This window comes from Mauremys reevesii, linkage group 5, assembly GCF_016161935.1.
Source record: "Mauremys reevesii isolate NIE-2019 linkage group 5, ASM1616193v1, whole genome shotgun sequence".
Lineage (NCBI taxonomy): Eukaryota > Metazoa > Chordata > Testudines > Geoemydidae > Mauremys > Mauremys reevesii.
The window spans coordinates 35,845,043-35,867,485 of NC_052627.1; the positions used below are offsets into that span (position 1 = coordinate 35,845,043).

Sequence of the window (22,443 nt, forward strand, 5' to 3'; positions counted from 1 at the left end):
GCAGAACATCTTAAACAGTCCTTACTATAAAAGATTGACTGCAGTTTGATTTTTAAGCAATTGTTTTCAATTTACTGTATGAAATAAACCTAGCAACATATTCTGCATGAATGCAAAAGCAAGAGATAAAGAAAAGACAGAACCAGAAGCAATGCATTGAATAGGTTCCCTCCTATTAAGCCATAATAAACTTTATTCTGATTATAAATCTGGCCCCAATACTCCTTCATTAAAGTCAATGGCAAAGTGGAGCCCTTAATAAAGTAACACTTACCCATCCTCCCATCCAGGAACCTGGAGTACTGTACAACATTATTAAAATTTGTCTATAGGTGTAGCTGAGTAATAAATAATCCTTTGCTCTTTTAGAGCATCTTCCATCTAAATCTCAAAATGCTTTACAAAAACAAAGTCTCACAAGGCATCTCTTTGAGGTTGACATGTAGGTAAGTAAATATTATTAGTTCATCTAATTTAAGAATTGAGAACCTGAAGTTCAGAGTTATTTATGCTTGACCAAAGTCACACAGGAAGTCTGTAGATGAGCCTGGAATAGCATCCAGCTCTCTGGGTCCCAGTCTTCTGTCTTAACAGCAGACCATCCTGCCTCCCCAAGAACTCACTTAGGGTTGAATCCTACAGCTACTGAGCAGTACTGTGGTCCTGATCCAGTAAGACTTACTTAACTTCAGTAAGACTCCTCGTGTACTTAAAGTTAAGCACATGATTAAGTGTTTTGCTGTATCAGGACCAGATGCTCAGCCTCTTGTGGGATCAAGCCTCTATTGGTTTAGTTGTTGGGGAAATGGTGACTATGTAAGAACATGGGGGAAAATGGTGTCCATGCTGCTGACGGAGATTGCTGATCAGAACTAGTTAACCATTCTTACAGAGTCTCTCACAACTTGCTGTAAGAAATAATAATTTTTAAAATGTACAATATCATCGGATGATATGAAGGGACCACAGGGCAGGCACCAGAATATGGCATGGAGTGGGAAAGAATCAATTACTGACTTCTCATAATGGTGGTTCTCCAGTTGTTACCTATGTCCGTTACACTAGGTGAGCATGCACTTCATGCACCAGTACTGGAAAGATTTCCCTAGTTGTACCCTAGAGGCATCCCTTGTGCTCCAAGCTGAGAATATGAAGGGTGGAGACATCCCACCCATCCTTCAGTTCCTTCATACCAGAATCTTAGATGATAGACTCCATGTGCTGGGGACGAAAGGCAGGTCGTGTAATCAAGTGGTTCTCAACCAGGGGTATGTGTTCCCCATGGGTTATGCAGAGGTCTTCCAGGGGATACATCAACTCATCTAGATATTTGCCTAGTTTTACAACAGGCTACAGAAAAAGCACTAGCAAAGTCAGTACAAACTAAAATTTCATAAATGTCTTGTTTATACTGCTCTGTAGACTATACAGTGAAATATAAGTACAATATTTATATTCCAATTGAATTCTTTTATTATATGGTAAAAACGAGAAGGTAAGCAATCTTTCAGTAAGTGTGCTGTGACACTCGTGTGTGTGGGTTTTATCTGATTTTTGCAAACAAATAGTTTGTGAGGTGAAACTTGAGCTACACAAGACAAATCGGATTACTGAAAGGGGCACAGTAAAATGGAAAGGTTGAGAGCCACTGGTGTGATGGACTTACGCAACACATTTAGAAGAAGACCTGTTACAAGACGTGAGTAATTGTTTTTCTTCGAGTGACTGCATATGTCCATTATATTATGTGACTCCCCAGCTGCTTTCAATGGAGGTGGAGCTAGGAGCTTCATCAGAGTGGGGTTGCCAACTTTCTACTCACACAACTGAACACCCATGCCCCTGCCCTGCCCCTTCTCTGAGGCCCTGCTCACTCCATCCCCTTTCCTCTGTTGCTCGCTCTCCCCACACTCACTCACTTGCTCATTTTCACCAGACTGGGGCAGGGGGTTGGGGTGCAGGAAGGGGTGAGGGTGCCAGCTGGGGGTGCAGGCTCTGAGATGGGGCTAGGGATGAAAGGTTTGCAGTGCAGGAGGGGGTCCAGGCTGGAGGGTGGAGCTGAAGGGTTCAAAGTATGGGAGGGAGCTCTGGGCTAAGTCAGGGGGTTGGGGTGTGGGGGTAAGTGAGGGCTCTGGCTGGGGTTGCAGGCTCTGGTGTGGGACCAGGGATGAGGGATTTGGGGTGCAGGAGGGTGCTCCGGGATGGGACTGAGCGGTTTGGTGGGTGGGCAGTGGATCAGGGCTGGGGTAGGAGTTGGGGCATGGGAGCGGGTCAAGGGTGCAGGCTTACTTCAGGCAGCTCCCAGAAGCAGCAGTATGTCCCTTATCCAGTTCCTACATGGAGGCGTGGCCAAGAAGCTCTGCACACTGCCCTGTCCACAGGCACTGCCCCTGCATCTCCCACTGGCTGTGGTTCCCAGCCAATGGGAACTGCAGAGCTGGCACTTGGGGCTGGGGCAGTGTGTGGAGCCCCCTGGCTGTCCCTACTCGTAGGAGCTGGAGGGGGACATGCCACTGCTTCCGGGAGTTGTGCAGCGCCACGGCAGGCAGGGAGCCTGCCTTAGCCCCTCTGTGCCACCAACCAGACTTTTAAAGGCCTGGTTAGCAATGATGACCAGAGCCACCAGGGTCCCTTTCAGACCAGGCGTTCTGGTTGAAAACTGGACACCTGGCAACCCTATCAAAGGGACTGTGGGTTTGCTTTCCCTTGATGCAGTAGTAACTGAAAGAAAAGAGGGCCTAAGGGACTCAAATAAGTACCACTGACTAGAGCTAAGCTTACAACTAGCTAGAAAGGCAAGTTCACAGGAGGAACGAGCCGATGCACAGTATGTGCTGACCACCAACCATGGACAGTAGGAAGGAACTGAAGAATAGGCAGGGGCAGCTCTGCCCTTTCTAGCCTTGCTTGGGAGCATGAGGGACATCAGGGCATGGCATGGCTGCCCCTACATGTACTGCTGGGGAGAACTCACCAATGCACAAGGTGTGGCTGCACCTAGTGTAATGGACATATGCAATTCTCAGAAGAAGAGACATATACATCAGTAGGGCCACTTTCACCTTACCTGTGTTCAGACCCTTATTTCATCTTGCAGAAGCCATTGTGATTTTTCTGCTGCCTAATATCACTTAAGTTTTTTGTTTTTGCACAATAAGGATTCTATTCCTGCTTTCCTGGTGCACCCCAAACTTTCAGTAGGCTTGAGAGGTTTCAGCCTCTGGAATCTGAGGTGTGCAATAAAGCAGGATCAGGCTTTCTGTTCCCAAACAAGGGCCCTAAGTGGTATTAAGTAATATTTAAGTCACTGAGTTTTGGGCATGCCAAAAAAAAAACACAACAGGTTAGTGGACAAAGGAAGCAGTTAGTATAAACTGCTTCCTTATGTGCTAGAATGAGGCCCTGATTTGGCTGAAACCTCTCAAGCCTACTGCACTCTTGGTAAATAAAAAATTAAGACAGAACAGAGGGGACTATGCTTTCTACCTAGAACCTGCTTGGAACATTTCCCATTAATAGTTTTTCTCAATACAGATTTCTTCTGAGAAACACCAACTGTGTAGAATTATGTAAAATCATGACCGGTGTGGAGAAAGTAAATAAGGAAGTGCTATGAGAAGGAGCAAATAACACAAGAACTAGGGGTTACCAAATGAAATTAATAGGCAGCAGGTTTAAACCAAACAAAAGGAAGTATTTCTTCACACAATCAACCTGTGGAACTCTTTGCCAGAGGATGTTGTGAAGGCCAAGACTATAATAGGGTTCAGAAAAAGAACTAGATAAGTTCATGTTGGATAGGGCCATCAATAGCTGTTAGCCAGGATGGGCAGGGATAGTGTCACTAGCCTCTATTTGCCAAAAGCTGGGAATGGGTGACAGAGGATGCATCACTTGATTACCTCTTCTGTTCATCCCCTCTGGGGCACCTGGCATTGGCCACTGTCAGAAGACAGGATACTGGGCTAGATGGACCTTTGGTCTGACCAGTATGGCCATTCTTATGTTGTGTTCTGTGGTGTTGTGACCCAGCTCCAGTTACTAAGCACCTCTTTGAACATTCTAGGGATTTTTAAAGTCAAAAATTTTTTTGAAGATTAATGTCAATGTCCAACATACTGTGAAAAGCCTTCAAGGCAATGATTAAGGCCCCACAACACTTTTTTGCTTCTGATTAACTATAGTAACACAAACACAACATAATGTTAATATAAATAAAGTTTCACAATAGGAAAGCCAAAGTATGATCTGCTTATCGCCAAGTGTACACAAGACAGAACAAAAAAATAAGCTTCAGGGGCGAGATACTGAAGGCTGTTGCTCAAAGCAAAACAAAGGAGCTATGGATGGAGAGATAAGATTAGCCAATTACATGCCTGATTGACAAGAGAAACAGCACATGCTATTTCAGTAATAAAAACAATAAGGTGATATTATAATGCAGAATGCCATTAAATAAATAAATCCCTTTATCACCAAAAGACCTAGTCCATTCACACTTTCCAATACTACCCTCAAAATATAAATCTTTCTCATGTAGTCTTAGCACACACTGCCAAGAGATGCACAAAAACATCAAATCTTTTTGAAAATTAAAAATTTCCCCAGAAATCTTACTGAATGAAATTTTGCAAGTTAACAAGCCTTCCAGCCTAGCAGACAGTATATCAGTAGGTTTGTTACAACCTATGTGCACAATAGAGAAACCAGCCTTTACTGCAAATGCTTAATTATGTTCAAAGCAAATTAGCACTCTTTGTTCCAGAACCTGACTTCTATTTCTATACCAACAAACCCAAATAAGGACCTCACAAATTAACTCTTAAGTTCATAATATTACCACAGAACTGACATAAAAATCTTAATAAGACTATTCAAGACACATACAAAAGGACATGCACACCTTTATAAATCTGGCTCCTACAGCTAAAGGAGGCAATGTATTCAGAGGGCTAGAGGAAGGGATGAAGCCAAGACCCCCAAATTCTTTCACTGGCTCTACTACAAGCTTTCTATGTGACCTTGGCAAAGTCACTTAACATCCTTGTTTTCCCCCCACTATCTGGAAAATGGGTATACTACTACTAAAAGACTGTAGACTAGCCCCAAGCTGTATTTAAACCCAATTATCACTGTCTACATATTAGAGAGACACAAGGTGGGTGAGGTAATATCATTTATTGGACCAACTTTTGGTGAAAGACAAGATTTTGAACTACACAGAGCTCTTCTTCACCCACAAAAGTTGTTCCAATAAAAGATATTACCTCTCCCACCATCTCTCTCTAATATTCTGTGACCAACACATCTACAACAATACATTTTACATATGAGCAGAGGTGAAAGTAAGCCAGTATGCCCCAGTATGGTGTACCGGCAAGAGCCTGTACACCGTACCAGACCGGCTTCCCCAAGTGGCAATTTTAAGGGCTTGGGGCTCCACTGTGGTAGCAGCGGCTGGGAGCTCCTGGCCCCTTAAATTACTACCAGAGCCCCACTGCTGCTACCCCAGGGCTCCAGCAGCAGGGCTTAGGTGGTGATTTAAAGGGCCCAGGGCTCTGGCCGCCACTACCGCCCCGGGCCCTTTAAATCTCTGCCAGCACCAACAGTGGGGCTCAGGCAGCGATTTAAAGGGCCCGGGGCGGCAGCAGTGGCTGGAGACCCCAGCCCTTTAAATGGCCCCTGGGGCCCCTAGCCATCTGAGCAGCTGGTAGCTCCAGCAGTGATTTAAAGGGTCTGGACTCTAAAGGCCATGCCCCCTTCTGGTTGAGGCCATGCCCCCTGCTTAGGACTCCAGAGTACTGGTAAGTCCTTTAAGTTACTTTCACCCCTGCATATGAGACTGTGACAAACTAACTAGCATCCTTTTATTAATTATAATATAATGTATATATTTGTATTATAGATCAGGATGCCATTGTTAGGTGCTGCACATACATAGAATAAAAGTAAAAGTCCCACAGAAAGAGACAGACCTGTCCCGAAGAGCTTACTTTGCATTGTTACTCCCTGAATTTGAAAGACCTTTACAAATGCTAAAAAGAGTGTTTTGTAAAGGGCTTTGAGATTCTCTGCTGAAAGGAGCTAAACAAATGCAGAGTATTATCAATAATAAAAGGGTACCACTACGTTTGTCGTAGTCCAAAATGTAGGTTTTGGCTGTTAAAACTTCTTGGTGTATAAATTTCAAGGCTACAGGATTCAGCCCTGCTCTCATAAACTTCAATGAGAACAGGATTGAGCCCAGACTCCCTTTCAATAAAGTCTGTACTGCGTAAATAAATCTGACTCTAAGTGTATCATTAATCAAATCAATGCAGTTGAAAAGTTAAAAATGTGTGGCAATTTCAATTTCAAAATTTGTATTGCTGGTGCTGTATACAATACATATGATAGAGACTAAAAGAAACAATTCAAATTATTGACTTTAAGGTTAGGTGTACACCTTCACTTTACTAGTAGAGCGCCAATGAATTGTCAAGGGATTCGTTTAGCACTGGATATCTGCATAATGACTACTTTTTTGGAACGTTAATAAGAGATCAGTTCAGAATTATTTATAAGAGTGGGTCTACTGTATTAAAACGGAGTCTCTCAGAGCTTCGTTACTTTTAACTTATTTTTAGCACAGTTTTGCTTTCACCAGCTGCAAAGTAAAGCACCAGTATATTTCTCTCATCGATCTTGTTGCCAAGCACTCTTCCCTTTCACCAGCTGCACATATACCAAGAGGAGGCTTTCCATTACAGATTAATCCTGCTCCCTTCAAAGTCAACAGATAATACTAAATATATCTGTCCTCTGCCATCACCAGGCAAGTCAGAGTGCAAGCCAAGTGAAGATGTATCTCTGGTCCTGTTGCTTAGTAGTTGATATGCAGCATGAACAGCAGCTGTATTTTGCTAGGCCTTTGAAACATATATGGGATTAATAAAGTTCATTGGTAGTTTACCATGGAGTTAGAAACAGTTGCTTTTGTGAACTAGAATATTTAATATTTCTCATCTCAGGCAAACAAAAGGTTGAGTAAATCATGGGAAGTACAGGGAAGGAAGTACTGGAAGGGGAGGGGAGGAGTGCTGAGGTAGGAGGGGACAGGAGAGTGGAATGAGGGAAATGCTAGCTACTATTTAAGGCAGTGTAGGCTGCTCTCTGGACAGACAGACTTTTGTGGGCTGTACCTGTGGCGCTGGTAGCACGGCTGATCTGAACACGACTCTTTGAGCCCAGATTCCTTCCTGAGAGAGACTCCAGAGAGGAGGAAGATGAGCACTGTGGGAAAAGTAAGACAAAAGGTGTATGCTTGTTTGGTGCTGATTTCCAATCCTCCTATTTGACTGCATAGCATGGGTACATCTGCTCAGAGTGCTGTGCAGGTACCACATAGTTCACTCTTCCTTTGCAGCAATGACAAGGGTGGCACAGAGGGAGAGTGCTCTGAAGGGTCCCCATGTCTCCTGCTTGGGGCACTGTAGAGCGCAGTAAGTGTAGAGTAAAAGTAAGGGATGCTGCAGTCCTGGTGTTTCCTTGATTTCACTGGGGATTTGGGGGGAAGACAGTCACACAATTGGGATGGAGAGTAGCAGGGTCAGGCTGAGAGCAATACCCCTGTGCTGCAACATGGGGGATGTGCACCACTGTGCAGAGAAGCTGTTTCTGAGATTACGATGCACAGAAAAGGGTTTTTATTAAATCTAATCTTAAAAAATCAGCGAATAGAGCACGTTCCTGCTACATGCGCTGCCCCGACGTATGCCATGGTTTGACTTTTATTCCCTGTTGTACAGTGTACCTGGTCAGAAGTATAACTGTTTCCCTGGAATGTTAGTATGGTTTATAGCATATGAATGTTACAGACCTAGGGCTAAGTGCCGCATGGGGCCCAATCCTCAGTCTTTATTTTAGTATTATTACTTGGTTAGCATTGACAATATACTCTGCAAAACAGAATGGTGTACAGCCTCAAGTTTGCAAGAAATCTGTTTGTTGCTCCTCAGGAAGGAGTGGGGCAAACATGACTTGGAATAGCTCTTAAGGGCATTACAGCGATGGAATTGCTGAAATGCAAAGCACTCCAGCCATGCCCCCTCCAGCCCTGGGCAAACCCCCCGAAACAATGTCCCAACCCTGTCCTAAGTAACGCAAAAGCAACAGATCAGCTCTTGAGGGTAATTTTATAGTGCTTTTGCACCACTCTAGCAGCCCAATGGGACCAGAGCAAGGATAAGAATCTGACCCAATTTAAAGGGCCCCCAAAAATTTACATTCTCAGGGTCTGATCCTGAACACATTTATGTCAGTAACCTTATTTATGTGACTTCAGGGGGAGTGCTCACATGAGTAGGATTATGCACAAGTGTTTGCAGGGGCAGGGTCTAAAGAGGAGACGGGGCACACTGCCAAAACTGGACGAGGAAACAATTTAGAGTTTGCTTGTTTTTGTTTTCTATATTATTAATACTACAGCCTCAGTCCTCATGAGCATTGTTAAAATGTTTTTCAGAGGTATCTCAATGAGGACAGGGTGGTAACCTGCTGAACTAGGAGAAGATAGGGGCCAGTGCTTGCATAAGGGAAAACTTCCTTTTGATTTAAATGCAAGCAGGGTTAGGTCCTGACAGTTACACCTAATAAATTATTTTGCAAGGCACTCTCATTCCATTAACTCTGTCCAAGTTCACATTTCTCTAAGAAACTGTAAAGATATAATACTAATAGGGAGAGTTATGATGAAATACTGGATGATGGCAATAAGAAAAAATAACAGGACAAAAAAGGTTGCTAACTGATTGCAAGATTCCATTCCTGACAGTTATAAATATCTAGTTACATTGGAAGCCAAGAGGAATTCATTTCAACAAACTGTGCTTGAGGCTGTTCCACAGTAAACCAGAACCCTAACTTAAATAGTTGTTTTGTTAGAAGGGAAATTAAATTAGGACTGCAGTTGAGTTAATGTTAATTGTTCTATTAACTGAACAGTTGTTTGATCAGATTGTTAGATTATTCCTCTAACATCTTGTCTACAAAGCAGCTGAAGTTCTGCAATCCAGAAAATATTGTTTTAATTAGCTGTATATTTGAGCCCCATAGCTGTTTGTTTGTTTTTTAAATTACATTTTAAGATTTGAAGGATGAACACTAAATTGAAAGCCTCAGATTCCCAATTTCCATCAAACCTAATAGAATCTGGATTAAAATTCTATATGAAAAGTTGATCACAGATAAACATAGTCTGTCTTTTTAAAATACTAACATAGCCCGGCATAACCATAGTATCTGAAGCCCAGATCCACAAAGGGACATAGGCACCTAAACCCCAGATTTAGGCTCCACTGCAATCCACAAATGCTCCTAGGGTGCTATTTAACTCTGTAGGTGCCTAAACTCACTCAGCACCTACATTCTTGTAGGGCCAGATTAACTTTTTTGTGGGCCCAGTGCCAAAAATATTTGTGGGCCCCCACTGGGGAAATAGGACATATGATGGGGGGCAGTGCACAGAGCCAGGGGCTGGTTGGGGGCAATGAGACACAGCACGGGGGAGGTGGCCCCACTCAGCCCAGCACAAGGGCACTGTTTACAAACCCAAACTGCTAGATGCGCACTGGCCTGCCCAGCCCTGTGCTGCTAGCGTGCCCCTTCCACACTGCCCCCCTGCCCAGTGCCCTGCCCTTATGCCCAGCACCCCCTCACCCAGAGACTGCCCCCACAGATCCCTATGCCCAGCGCCCCCTCGCCCAGAGACTGCCCCCACAGATCCCTATGCCCAGCGCCCCCTCGCCCAGAGACCTCCCCCACAGATCCCAATGCCCCCAGACCTGCTATGCCCAGCACCCCCTCACCCAGAGACCTCCCCCACAGATCCCAATGCCCCCAGACCTGCTATGCCCAGCACCCCCTGCCCAGAGACCCCTCCTGCTGACCTCCCACCACAACTGCACAGAAGCCTGCACACCATATCCCCGGCCTAGCTCCCCCACCACAGCATCCCCTTCAGTCCCACCATCACAGCTGTACAGTGCCCCATATTCCTCAGGGAATTCTGCATCAAATTCTGTGCATAATATTTTAAAATTCTGCAATTTTTTTTACAATAAATGTGGAAGCTCCACCATGGCAGTGGGGAGCACAGGCCACAGATGGGAGATTACCCTGCAGCCTCCCCCGCCCCCTGGGACAGGGCCTTGGCAGTGAGGCTGAACCTGACCCTGACACAGCACAAGGGCCATTCCTGCCACAGAAACACCCTGGGACCCTGCCCCTTTTGCACCCGGCACACCAGATGTGGGCAGGGAGGCTCAGCCTGGCAGCAGGATCCAAGTGCAGATGGACTTAGTGTGGGGGGATCCAGATGGGGTAAGAAGGTTCTGTGTGGGGCAGTCTGGGTGCAGGCAGTTCAGTGAGGGATCTGGATGTAGAGGGAGGTTCGAGGTGCTGAGGCAACAGGAGTCTGCAGGGGGAACAAGCGAAAGTGGATAGAGCTCAGTGGGGGGGGGGTCTGGGTGCAGGAGAGGTGGGGTTCTTTTGGGTGGGGGTCCACATGTAGATGGTTTGGACTTAGTGGGGAAGGTGTCTGGGGGGGCTCATCAGAGTGGTACGGATGCAGGGGAGGTGGGACTTGTCAGATTGAGGGTTTGATGGGCTTGCTTAACAGGGGAGCCCAATCCGCTGCCAAGGGGATCCGTATGCTGGGCCCCCACTTTCCCATTCCCCTTCTCTTCCCGATCCCTTGCCCCTTCCCCACTGCTCCATCTCCTCCCCAGGCTTAGGGGGCAGGGGGGACTGCCCCCCACCACTCACAGGCAGCGTGGCTGGGAGCCAGCGGAACGGAGCGAGCTGGGGCCGGATCGCTCCAATTTCTGCCACTGGTGAGTGCAGGGGCCCGACCCCTGCTGCAGTCCTCAGAGGAGTGGGGGTGGGGGTGGGGCAGAGCAGGGGTGGAAAGGGGCGGGGGGCACCAGCCAGGGGATTGGGCTGGCTGGGGCCCCTTCTGACTCTGGTGCCGCGGTAAACCCGGTACTGTTCTTGCTATAAAAGTTCCCTAGGCACTTAAGTTTCTACCTCCAGGCATCTGCACTATACTTCACTCTAGGAATATGGATGCATATCTTATGCTTAAGCCCCAGCAAGATCCTCACACCAGGTGAAAATAGGCTGGGGAATGCCTATCTTGCCTGTGGGACCTGATCTCTGGAATTTTTAGTGCACAGTAGCAGGTCACACAGCCAGTTAGTACATGACATGCTAGCCTAGCTTGCCACACACTAAATTGCCGCGTGGACAAGTCTTTTCTCTGTAAGCTGGTGGCTATGGCACTCGTGTAGGAGGAGGAAGACCCACGTCCAGTCATCTGCTCCAAAGATGGTTTAATTATTTATCCAAAGTGGAACAGCTTCAGTAGGAGTCTGTGGCAAGCAGAACTACCGATTTAAACGAGAGCAAAATCTGTCCCACCCTGATGTGATAGAAACTGTTGGTCATACCTGCAAGCCAGACAAGGGGAAATGTTGGCTCAAAACATACAGAACCTCAGTTGAAATTGTGTTGTGTTTATTTATGAACATTGGAAAATATAAATAAATCAGAAAATCTCATGTTCAGATAAAGCAGTTCATCTTTCTAATCCTTTACACCCTGCACAATTATCTGCTTCTCCACTGAGGGACACCACTTCTGCAGCAGGATCCTAGACTGCTGCACCTCGAAAGTGCCACAGTGATTTCTTCACCCTCCAACCTCCCTGCATTTCACAGTCTCAGTTCTGCCCAGTACGCTTGTTGTACAGTACACAGATTCACTAAGGCAGCCTTTAAAAAATATTACTTTTGTAGGGTCCATTCATCACTGCCTCCTGTCAGGGATCTGGTCAAGCTCCCTTTGTGGGATACTTGCCAGACTGCTATGAGGGGATCCAAATGCTGAATCTCACATGCCTTAGCTTGCTGGGGTGGGGCACAGTTTAAGCATTGTCCCTGACTTTGGACCTCCTGGCATGCATTCCTGGCACAGACCTCGTATCTGACATCCCTCTTGGCAGTAGGGACCCTGCAGCCCAACTGCTTAGGCCCAGAAACTAGTGTATTCTCCCTCAAGCCTCCCCAGCAGCTCTTGCATATTCCCCATGATCCCACCCCAGGGGTGAGCTTTCTGGTTTACAGCTCACCTCCTTATGGGTACATGACAGTGAAAGCCGACAGACACCCAGACAGGTTTTGCAGAGGATTCTAAACACCATTACTCTTTACTTCACCTGAGAGATACTCCATTCTATACAAAGTACGAAACAAGCCTATATGTATTTTCCCTGCCTCAGTTTCCCCACCACTCTGGACAATTCTTTGGGCAAAGTCCAGAGTCCTCTATGAAGTCCAGGTTCCTTTCTCTGCCCCCCGTCCTCCTGCATATGGACTCTCTGGTCTCTTCTCTGCCCCTCTCTCTCTCTCTCCGCCTCTAAAATGGCAGCTGAGAGACCCTCTTTTTATAACCTCCAGCCTCCTTTGGCAGGTGACCACAGAACCCTACCAGGTGACATCATTGCCAAGTGACCTCTCCCTCTGCAAATCTGTCCTCATGGATAGGAACCAGCCTTTTGTCTCACCTGAATAAGTGATCATTTAAGATCTAAAGACTGACCCTGTGGTCCCTGGTCCGGTAGGTACGTGCTACAGCCCTGTCAGCAAATGATCCACCGAGAGGCATTCCATGATAAAACAATTTCATAATAGCAAGCAGAATTCATCAGCTGCACATAGAGTCCCCAAATTGTCACACACTGAACCTTGTACTTTCATGAACAGCAGTGCAGAGCAAGTGAAAAGTGGAAATAAAATGCTACCTTTCTGACCCTGGTAGCATTTTTACAAGACTTTGCACACTAATTGTGCTGATGTCAATTACTACACAAGGTGCAGGGCAACCATCAATCAAGCCAATAGGCTGAAATTCACACCCCTGTGCAGAAGGCCCGTACAAGGCCTACCCAACCACTTAAATCTCAACTAGGACCTAATCCCAACTCTGGCCTGTTCCTCTGCACAGCTTTAACCCTAACCCTGTAGGCCTATGCTGGTCCTCTGCACAGGGATGCATTTCACCCATATAGTTGGATTTTGCAATAGGTTTTAGTAAGTCAGTCACGGTTCAATTTTTTAAAAAATTCTCAGTCATTTAAAATGATGCCAGTTGGCGGCTCTGATTTCTATGCTTCTTAGCTGGCTAAAAGAAAAACAAAAGTAAAATGTCATTTACAAAAAGTGCACACATTGACTCAAACACAGTGTCTTTTCTCAGCTATTTTTTGAGGACACAACTACCCAATTCAGGCTGTTCTAGTTAGAATAGTGTGGTATTTAGATCGTGCTTGTATTATTAGAACTGGGAGCACTGGCTGTTGGGAATCTGAAAGGACAGGAAACAGGAAGGAGGGGGGAGGAATTGAGGAGGCAGAGTGAGAGTTACAGAGGGTGCTGCAGCAGCAGCTTGGTAAAGAGGTTTCCACTTTAAAAATAAAGTCCTGTTGACGCTTGTTAGTACCTTGCCTGGTTGATACAACATTTTGGTGACGAGGATGGATCTTCTGCCTCTGAACCCACCTGCACCCTTTCTGCAAAGCCCAGGTGAGCCTCCAATTGCTTTTACTGCCTGGATCCATGTGTTTGAGACTTATCTGCTTGCAATCAGTGCTATAGAGATTTCTGAAGTAAGAAAGCTGCTCTGCTAATCCACTGCCTTGGAGCAGAAGGGCAGCGTATATTTTACACTTTTCCCCTTGCATATGATAAATAGGAGACTGCACTCACTGCACTAAAGAACGTTTTTGTGCCCAAAGTGAATGTAGTAGCTAATCGCTACAGATTTCGCCAGCGTGAGCAGAAACCAGGGGAGACTATAATGAAGTATATTGCTTCCCTGAAGAGTCTGATTGTAACTTGTGATTTTTGGGAATATGGCAGATGAGATGATTAGAGACCAGTTCATTGAGAAAACAACCATGCTTCGTGTAAGAGAACTCTTATTTCTAGAACCACAATTTACACGAGAAAAAGCAATAACCATTGCTAGTCAGATTGAGTCAGCTACAGCTGAAGCCAAAATAATGAGCAAAGATACAGGAGGCACAGTCCAGTCCTTTGCAGAAAAGTTCACTATCGCTGCAGACAAACAACAAGAAGAAAACTAATAAAAAGCCACTGAATCAGCAAATGCAAAATACAGTAAAAGCATGCTTTCACTGTGGATCCCCACAACATCTTGCAATGAGCTTGTCGATAGGTATAAGGTTTAAGGTCCCTTGTCGATAGGTATAAGGTTTACGCTAGAAAAAGCAATAACCATTGCTAGTCAGATTGAGTCAGCTACAGCAAAAGAAGCTCAGTGCAATCATTGCAAAAAGATTGGGCATTTTGCTAAAGTATGTCACAGTAGCCAGTTCAATCAACAGGTGCACGCAGTTACAATTCCAGATGTTACTGTGCTGAGCATGGACAAAACCACTACTGCACATATTCCAGAACAGATAAAGTGCACTGTAAACGTTTCTGCCATACCCTCAGGCAAATCACACTCTATTCAGCTAACGTTGGACACTGGCTCAGCAGTACCTATACTACCTGATTCCATCTATTTGCATTACTTTAAAGATGTGCCTCTTACTGAACCCAAACTTGAGTTGGTCTGCTATTTGAAAAACCATATTCCATTGCATGGCTGCTTGCCAGCAATAGTTACTTTTGGTGATTGCTGTGTAAATACAGAGTTCTACATTGTCCACAAAGGCACTCCTGTCCTTGGCAGAGATTTATTGGCTGCTTTAAATCTTAGGGTAGTTAATGGACAAATTGATCTTCCTTAGCAAAGCACTCTTGTGGTACACACCAGTTTCAGCTGGGACCCAACACCAGGTTGAGGAAAAACTCGGCTGTGCTTATGGGTTTCTGCATAAAGTTAAAATGCAGAATCATGTGATGCCTGTACGACAGAAATTACGGCGCTTACCATTTTCAGTCAGGGAAGCTGTTTTAGAGGAACTTAGAAAACTTGTTCAAAATGACATTATTGATGAGATTAATTCTTGGAATGGGTTTCACCTATAGTAGTGACGCAGAAGAAGGGTGGAGGCATTCGCCTTTGTGTGGACTTAAGGGAGCCAAATAAAGCTATGGTGATTGACAGCCATCCTCTTCCTCACATAGAAGAAGTATTTGCAGAACTCCATGGAGCAAAGATGTTTTCTACTCTTGATTTGCAGAGCGCATACCACCAGGATATGTTGCATGAAGACAGCAGAGACCTCACAGCATTTATTACATGAGGGACTATTTGGTTTTAAATGTGTTCCATATGGTCTCATATCAGCCCCAAGTGCCTTCCAAAAAATGATAATTGGAGATAGGCTATCTCCTAGAACTGGAAAGGACCTTGAAAAGTCATTGAGTCAGCCCCCTGCCTTCACTAGCAGGACCAAGTACTGATTTTTGTCCCAGATCCCTAAGTGGCTCCCTTAAGGATTGAACTCACAACCCTGGGTTTAGCAGGCCAATGGTCAAACCACTGAGCTATTCCTTCCTCCCTCCCTCCTGAAGAATCAACATGGAGTTCAGTGCTGTTTGGATGATATTATCGTGTTTAGAAATACTACTGAGGAGCATGACAATAACCTGCAGTCTGTACTAAACTGCATCAGCAAAGCAGGCCTCAAGCTCAATAGGTCCAAATGCAAATTTAGACAAACTGAACTCTCCTTTCTGGGGCATACAATTTCACAGGCTGGACTAAAACCTGATCTAGATTGTATCCTGGCAATTTCAAATGCTCCTCCACCAACAGATTTGCAAACCTTACGTTCCTTCTTGGGTCTTACCTCCTAGTATGCAAAATTCATTCCCAATTATGCTTCTGTCATTGAACCGTTACGAGAATTACTACAGAGAAGTTCAATCTTAGTGTGGACAATGGATGCACAAGCTAGTTTCGAAACGGTGAAAGACTTGATTGTACATAGTCCAGTACTTGCATTATTCAGTTCTGCATTGTCCACAATTGTAATTACTGATGCTTCTGATTATGGACGTGGGGCTGTCCTCACACAACTTCATGAGGACAACACAGAGAGGACTGTTGCATTTGCTTCAAGGACACTGAGTAATGCTGAGAGAAAATATTCTACAGTCGAAAAGAAGCACTTGCTTGTGTCTGGGAGAACTTACCTGTGGGGCCGCACGTTCAAGTTGCACACAGACCACAGCCCTTTGATGACGTTGCTCACCACAAAAGGACTGGGAAGAGCAGGATATCGTATTGCTAGATGGTCTGCAAGACTACTCTCTTTCAATTAAGAAGTGGAATATAAGCCTGGAAACAAAAATGTGGTAGCTGATTGCCTTTCTCGCCTGCCTGTGCCTTCACCAGATGGTCCACCGGAGGATGAGGATGTAGTAGTTGCGCTTATTACAAGCACTCTTACTGCAGTTACAAGAGAACAATTTCAAGTTGCTTGTTCAGCATGTCCAATTCAACAAAAAACTATGGGAATTTCTGACAAAGAGATGGCCCAGTAACCCTAAAAACCTTGACCCAGTTTTGTTGCCTTATTTTAGAGTTCGGGATGAACTTTCTTTGCTCGATGGCTATGTGCTACAAGGTACACACTGGCTACTTGTTCCAGAAGAATTACAGTCAAAACTCATACACCTGGCACACGATACTCCTCAAGGAATTGTCAGAACTAAACAACGACTACGGGATCTGTATTGGTGGCCAGGGATGGACTCTCAAACTGAAATCCTGTGTCATTTGCCAAATGCATGATAAGACAGCAGTGACATGTATCCCCCCCATTACAGCCTGTCCCTCTTCCTGAATCTGCATGGGAAAAAGTGGTGATTGACATTGTAGGACCCTTTGATACTGCTCCAATTGACTGTCGTTATGCCATCACTTTAATAGACTATTTCAGTAAATGGCCTGAGGTAGCGTTTACATCGCAAATCTTTTCTGCTACAGTAATTAAGTTCCTCTCTTCAGTTTTCAGAAGGGAAGGTAACCCCAAAGAACTGGTTTCAGATAATGGTAGTCAATTTACTTCCCTGGAGTTTGAAACTTTTTTCTAGCAGAGAGGAACATTTTACACAGAAGGTCATCCCTATATTACTCTCAAGCCAATGGGGTTTAACAGAAGTTTGACAGAGAGTTTGCAAACAGCTAAACTGGAAGGGCGATTGTGAGTACCCTTCACTACTGATTTCTTGCAAGCATACCGGGCTACACGACATGCCACAACGCAAAGATCACCCGCAAAGTTACTGCATGGGAAACAGATCAATACTAAACTGAACATTGCTGGATTGTTAAAGGCATGACCTGATGCCCCAACTGAGGATGATCTGAGAAAAACTGTTGAACAGAACCAAAGTATAAGGCTTTCACAGACAAGTGGCGGGGTGCTAAGGAACCGAAGTTTGTGTGGTTCCTTCGTTAGAATATGAAAACCTGGAATTTTACGCAAAGGGAACCATAAATTCACAGCTCCTCTTAAAATCATAGAGAAGAAGGGACCTTATACCTATTGACTTTCTGATGGGCGGGTATGGAATGCTTCTTAACTTGCACTTGCCTATGCACCAAGAGGCGATTATGCTAACACCCAGTCTGCATTGGATGACTTCACCGTAGAACCATCACAACAAGACATTGCACTGGAACCGGGGCTTGAGAGACGGCCTGTCAGATCCAGATGACCACCTGCCTGGACTAGAGACTATGTTATGTAATATCTACAGTGTTTTCAGTGTAATATTTTTGCCAATAGTATAGTGTCTTGTTTCCTATTTGTTCCTGTGGGTAGAACAACAATGTTTATTTTAATTGGGAGAGTTTCTTAAGAGAGGAGGGAATGTGATGTTTAGATGCTGCTTGTATTATTAGAACTGGGAGCACGGTCTGTTGGGAGTCTGAAAGGACAGGAAACAGGAAGGAGGGGGGAGGAGTTGAGGCAGAGTGAGAGTTACAGAGGGGGAAGCTGCATCTTGGTAAAGAGGTTTCCACTGTAAAAATAAAGTCCTGTTGAAGCTTGTTAGTACCTTGCCTGGTTTGATACAACAAATAGTATCTGGACACTGTCACTAGAAATCCTTCTTTTTAAACATCAGTTCATAACTTAGTTAAACGAATTAACTTGGAATACAGGGTCTCAGCCAAAAATAATAACTCTAAACAGCTAAGGGGTAGATTAGTGAATATTTCTAGTTGTACAAGTCTTAAAAATAGAAGCCAAGACTGCCTTATAATATTTGTCACAAGAACAGACTGAATATCACCTTCCCTTCCCAGTGCAGGATTACTCTTGGCTTAAAACTGACAACCAGATACAAGTGGATTCTGCTGGTGGAGGTGAACCCCCAGGGCACGTAGGGCTTGCTCTTGCATAGGGGGTATGTCAGGGCGTGGCCTGGAGGATTGGAAGCATGGCCAGGGCCGGCTCCAGGCACCAGCGCAGGAAGCAGGTGATTGGGGCGGCCAGTGGGAAGGAGCAGTACGTCCACGTCTTCGGTGGCAATTTGGCATTGGGTGTCTCAGTCCCTCTCGGAGGGAAGGACCAGCCGCCAAATTGCTGCCAAAGAATGAAGCGGCGCGGTAGAGCTGCCACCGATCACAACTTTTTAAAAAAAAAAAAAAAATTCTTCACCATTTGGGGCAGCAAAAAAGCTGGAGCCAGCCCTGGGCATGGCTGGAGCGTCCTGTGCTCCAGATAACCCTAGCTGCAGAGTGGCTCCTGCCTTTCATTCAGCTATTTTTGTATTTTGTATTTAACTTCCTTCTTGCCGATTGTCAGTAGCTAAAGTAACATGGGGGGGGGGGGCAGTCAGGAACGGGGGGGTTGGATGAGGCGGCAGGGGGATGAGGCGGCAGGGGGATGTTGGGGCAGGGGCTCCAGGGACAGGAAACAAGGGGGGTTGGATGGGGCAGGAGTCCCGGAGGGGCCATCGGGGGGGCGAGAAGCAGGAGGGGTCGGGTAGGGGGTGGGGTGGGGCTGGGCCACGCCTGGCTGTTTGGGGAGGCACAGCCTCTGCTAACTGGCCCTCCATACAATTTTGGAAGCTCGATGCGGCCCTCAGGCCAAAAAGTTTGCCCAACCCTGTGTTAGATGCTTCCAATACTATAGATTTATTTCTAAAAACCTATTACCACAGACCCTGTTCTGTTTTATTATAACAGCTGCTCCCACTATTATGGGTGCAGCAAAGCAGTTCCTTATTTAGCACCAGTGTTCAATATCCCAAGGAAAATAAGAGCTATTTTTCACATAATTTATCTGTATGTATTATACTTCTTCAGATATTCAGATTTGTCCTCATTATCCTGTGTCTCCATGCTTGGAGATTCTTAAAATGCTTAAGCTTTAAGGAGGAATTAAATTGTTGAACACATTTCAAACAACATAAGAGTTATTAAAAGGCCATATTCCTGTATTCTTTACTCTGGCAAAACTCACTTCATATCAATCAATGACCACTTTGCCTCAGCAAGGAATGAGAGACACACATGCTGTTCTACCCTGGGAGGAATGCGGGGAGGAAAGAGTACTCAAGCTGCTGTGACTTTGAACCCTTCGGATTTCAGTCAAATCCTTCCCTCCGGTGTGAGGCATTTATGACACTGTGGAGAGGAAAAGAGACAGGGCTGGAAAGACCAGCACTCAACGGATCTACAGAGACTTTTGAACAGAACCAGCAATTTGAGTTCCCTTTCCCTTCCCCAGGCAACATGACTCCCTTTGGAGCTGTGCTGCTATTGGTTCTGCTCCCTCTCCAAGTGGTTAGAGGGTACAAAAGAGAATTAATTCTGCTTTATTCAGCAGTTATTTCCCCAGGGAAATCCACATGCCCTGAGAGGTGCACATCGCACAGAGTGGCTAGTTCTGGCTTCACCTCAAGCCACAGAGCCCTGACTATACATGAAGTTCATACAGAAGAGCTGCCATGATCCATAGGGGCTAAGGCATAGCATGACAATGATCCTGCTCTCCCCTATCGCCTACATGATGCACACAATTCAGGGTTGTTACGCTCTCTTTTGCCTCTCTTCATCTAGTATCACATAGAAAAGGGGAGCTGATGGCCCTGTTGCATTTGGGTCACAGTATTTATGATACTTCCGTATCAAAGTGATGAGAATTAATGCATCTACAATGTAAATAATGTGGGATGGAAACATAAAAGGCAGATTAATAAAGATTGGAAAATTATTGTCTTTCTAAACAATGCAGATTATCTTGTATTTGAATTCCAAACTTGTCATAGACCTCAACTTCAAGCTGATTTTATAGGATATGGATCCCAATTCTGATTTCAGTTACACCAGCCTTTCTTCTGGGGACCATCATTCACAGATTCATAGATTCCAAGGCCGGAAGGGACCATTGTTATCATCTAGTCTGACCGCTGTATAACACAGGCCAGAGAACTTCCCCAAAATATTCCTAGAGCAGGTCTTTTAGAAAAGCATCCAATCCTGATTTTAAAATGGTCAGTGATGAAGAATACACCATGATGTTTGGTAATTGTTCCAATGGTTAATTGCTCTTATCGTTAAAAAGTTATGCCTTATTTCTAGTTTGAATTTGTATAGCTTCAACTTTCAGCCACTGGATCATGTTCTACCTTTCAGTTCTAGACCAAAAGAATCCATTATTAGATATTTGTTCCCCATGTAACCAAGTCGCCCCTTAATCGTCTCTTTAAGATAAATAGATGGAGCTCTTTGAGCTAACACATTTTTTCCAATATCTAATCATTAATCATTTTTGTGGCTCTTCTCTGAACCCCAATTTATCAACATCCTTCTTTAACTGTGGGCACCAGAACTAGACACAGTATTCCAGCAGTGTTTTTTTCCCAAATGCAGAACAGAAATATTTATTGAACACTTTTTCCTTTTCTGCATTATTATTGATAATTCTACCATTTCCATCTAGTAAAGGACCAACTCCATTGTCAGGATTCTTTTTGTTCCTACTATATTTTAAAAGCTCCTTATTGTCCTTAACTCTCTTAGCCATAGATTTCTCCTTGTGTCCCCTTGCTTCCCTTATCAATTTTCTACAAGTCATAACTTCTGATTTATATTCATCACTATCAGCCTCCCTTTTCTTCCATTTGCTATACATTTTTATTATTTTTTATTTTTCATTTATTTAAATGAAATTATTCTTGATTCACCCCAGGATGAATGAGATCAGGGTCTTGCTCTTTATTTTTCAAAATCCACAGTAGAGAGTGCAATAAAGTAAAATCTCTAAATCTAAAATGTACTTACTCCTTTCCAAGGTTATTAAATGCAAGGCAGCCATTGCCTGGGAAGCAGGGAATCCCTTTTCTATTGAGGAGGTTGAAGTCGCCCCACCCAAAGAACATGAAATTCGAGTTAAGGTAAGTCATCTACATTGACATGGGTGTAAAACTGGAGTTGCACAGCAGTGAAGGCTATTCCATTTGAAAGAAGCAGTTAAGATTCACCAATATATCCTGGCTGTGCAAAGCAGTCATAAACATAAACAGTTTAAAAGCCCATGTATGATGGGTTGACAGCTGCTTTGTGTTGCTGAAGTGCGGCAGAGCAGCCAGAGTGCACTTCGTTCCCTAAATCACACCAAGATGTACATGCGGGCAAAATTTCATGATAATCAGATTTAATTCACTTTGTGTGTTGCTTCTCATAAACAAACAAAAACAAAAAACAACAAAAAAAAAGAATGATCATATATTTTGGGATTATTTGTCTCCATAAAAAGGGCATTCAAATGTTTATTTTCTACTGTACATGTTGACAATGGTTGGGTCATGCAAAACCACAATACTAATGAAGTTCCAGTGCTTGGTATTGTCAAGGCAATAGCTCAAATTTCCCATCAAACTTGGTGGTATTGCAATGGTAAGAGCAGCTCTCTAATTTGATTCAAGTCACAGTTGTAATTCTCCATTATCAACCTACAGTGTGAATGTAAAGGTGTTACTGCCTTGCAGATTGTTGCCACGGGGGTGTGCCGTAGTGATGCTCATGCTGTAAGCCCCAGTTTTAAAGAGGGTCTTTTTCCAGTCATCCTGGGCCACGAAGGAGCAGGAATTGTGGAGAGCACTGGACCAGGAGTGACTAGATTTAAACCAGGTACTGAGATATTAGCTATACCATTGTAGTGTCAGGGCTTTATTCGCCATTCAGACACAAGGGCTATATGTTGGTGATGCTCTGTTGAAGTTAATGATTTATACTGGTATAAACTGCTGAAACCAGTGAAGAACCAGGCCTTCTACCAGGGTAGAAGTTTAAACCTTGGTGGTTATACACTGGAGGATAAAATGCAATGGGATGAAGCATTTTGTCTCCAAAATTATCTGTTATGCCAGAAGACCTGGCACTAGTAAATTTGTTTAAAAAGAGTGCATA

The 22,443-nt window shown here is 44.5% G+C and overlaps 1 protein-coding gene across 5 annotated transcripts in view; it reads left to right on the top strand.

Moving 5' to 3' along the window:
• Positions 1-22,443, top strand: part of LOC120406147 (all-trans-retinol dehydrogenase [NAD(+)] ADH4) — a 55,459-nt gene that overhangs the window by 20,999 nt on the left and 12,017 nt on the right. For 2 of the 5 annotated variants that reach the window (XM_039540496.1, XM_039540500.1), the window contains exons 1-3: positions 7,150-7,295; positions 21,327-21,428; positions 22,023-22,164. In XM_039540496.1, coding sequence (XP_039396430.1) covers positions 7,266-7,295; positions 21,327-21,428; positions 22,023-22,164 — 274 coding nt within the window. In that variant the 5' untranslated portion in view covers positions 7,150-7,265. Of the gene's footprint in view, positions 1-7,149; positions 7,296-21,326; positions 21,429-22,022; positions 22,165-22,443 lie in introns of those variants that run through there. The other 3 variants (XM_039540497.1, XM_039540499.1, XM_039540498.1) reach the window with 2 other exon arrangements.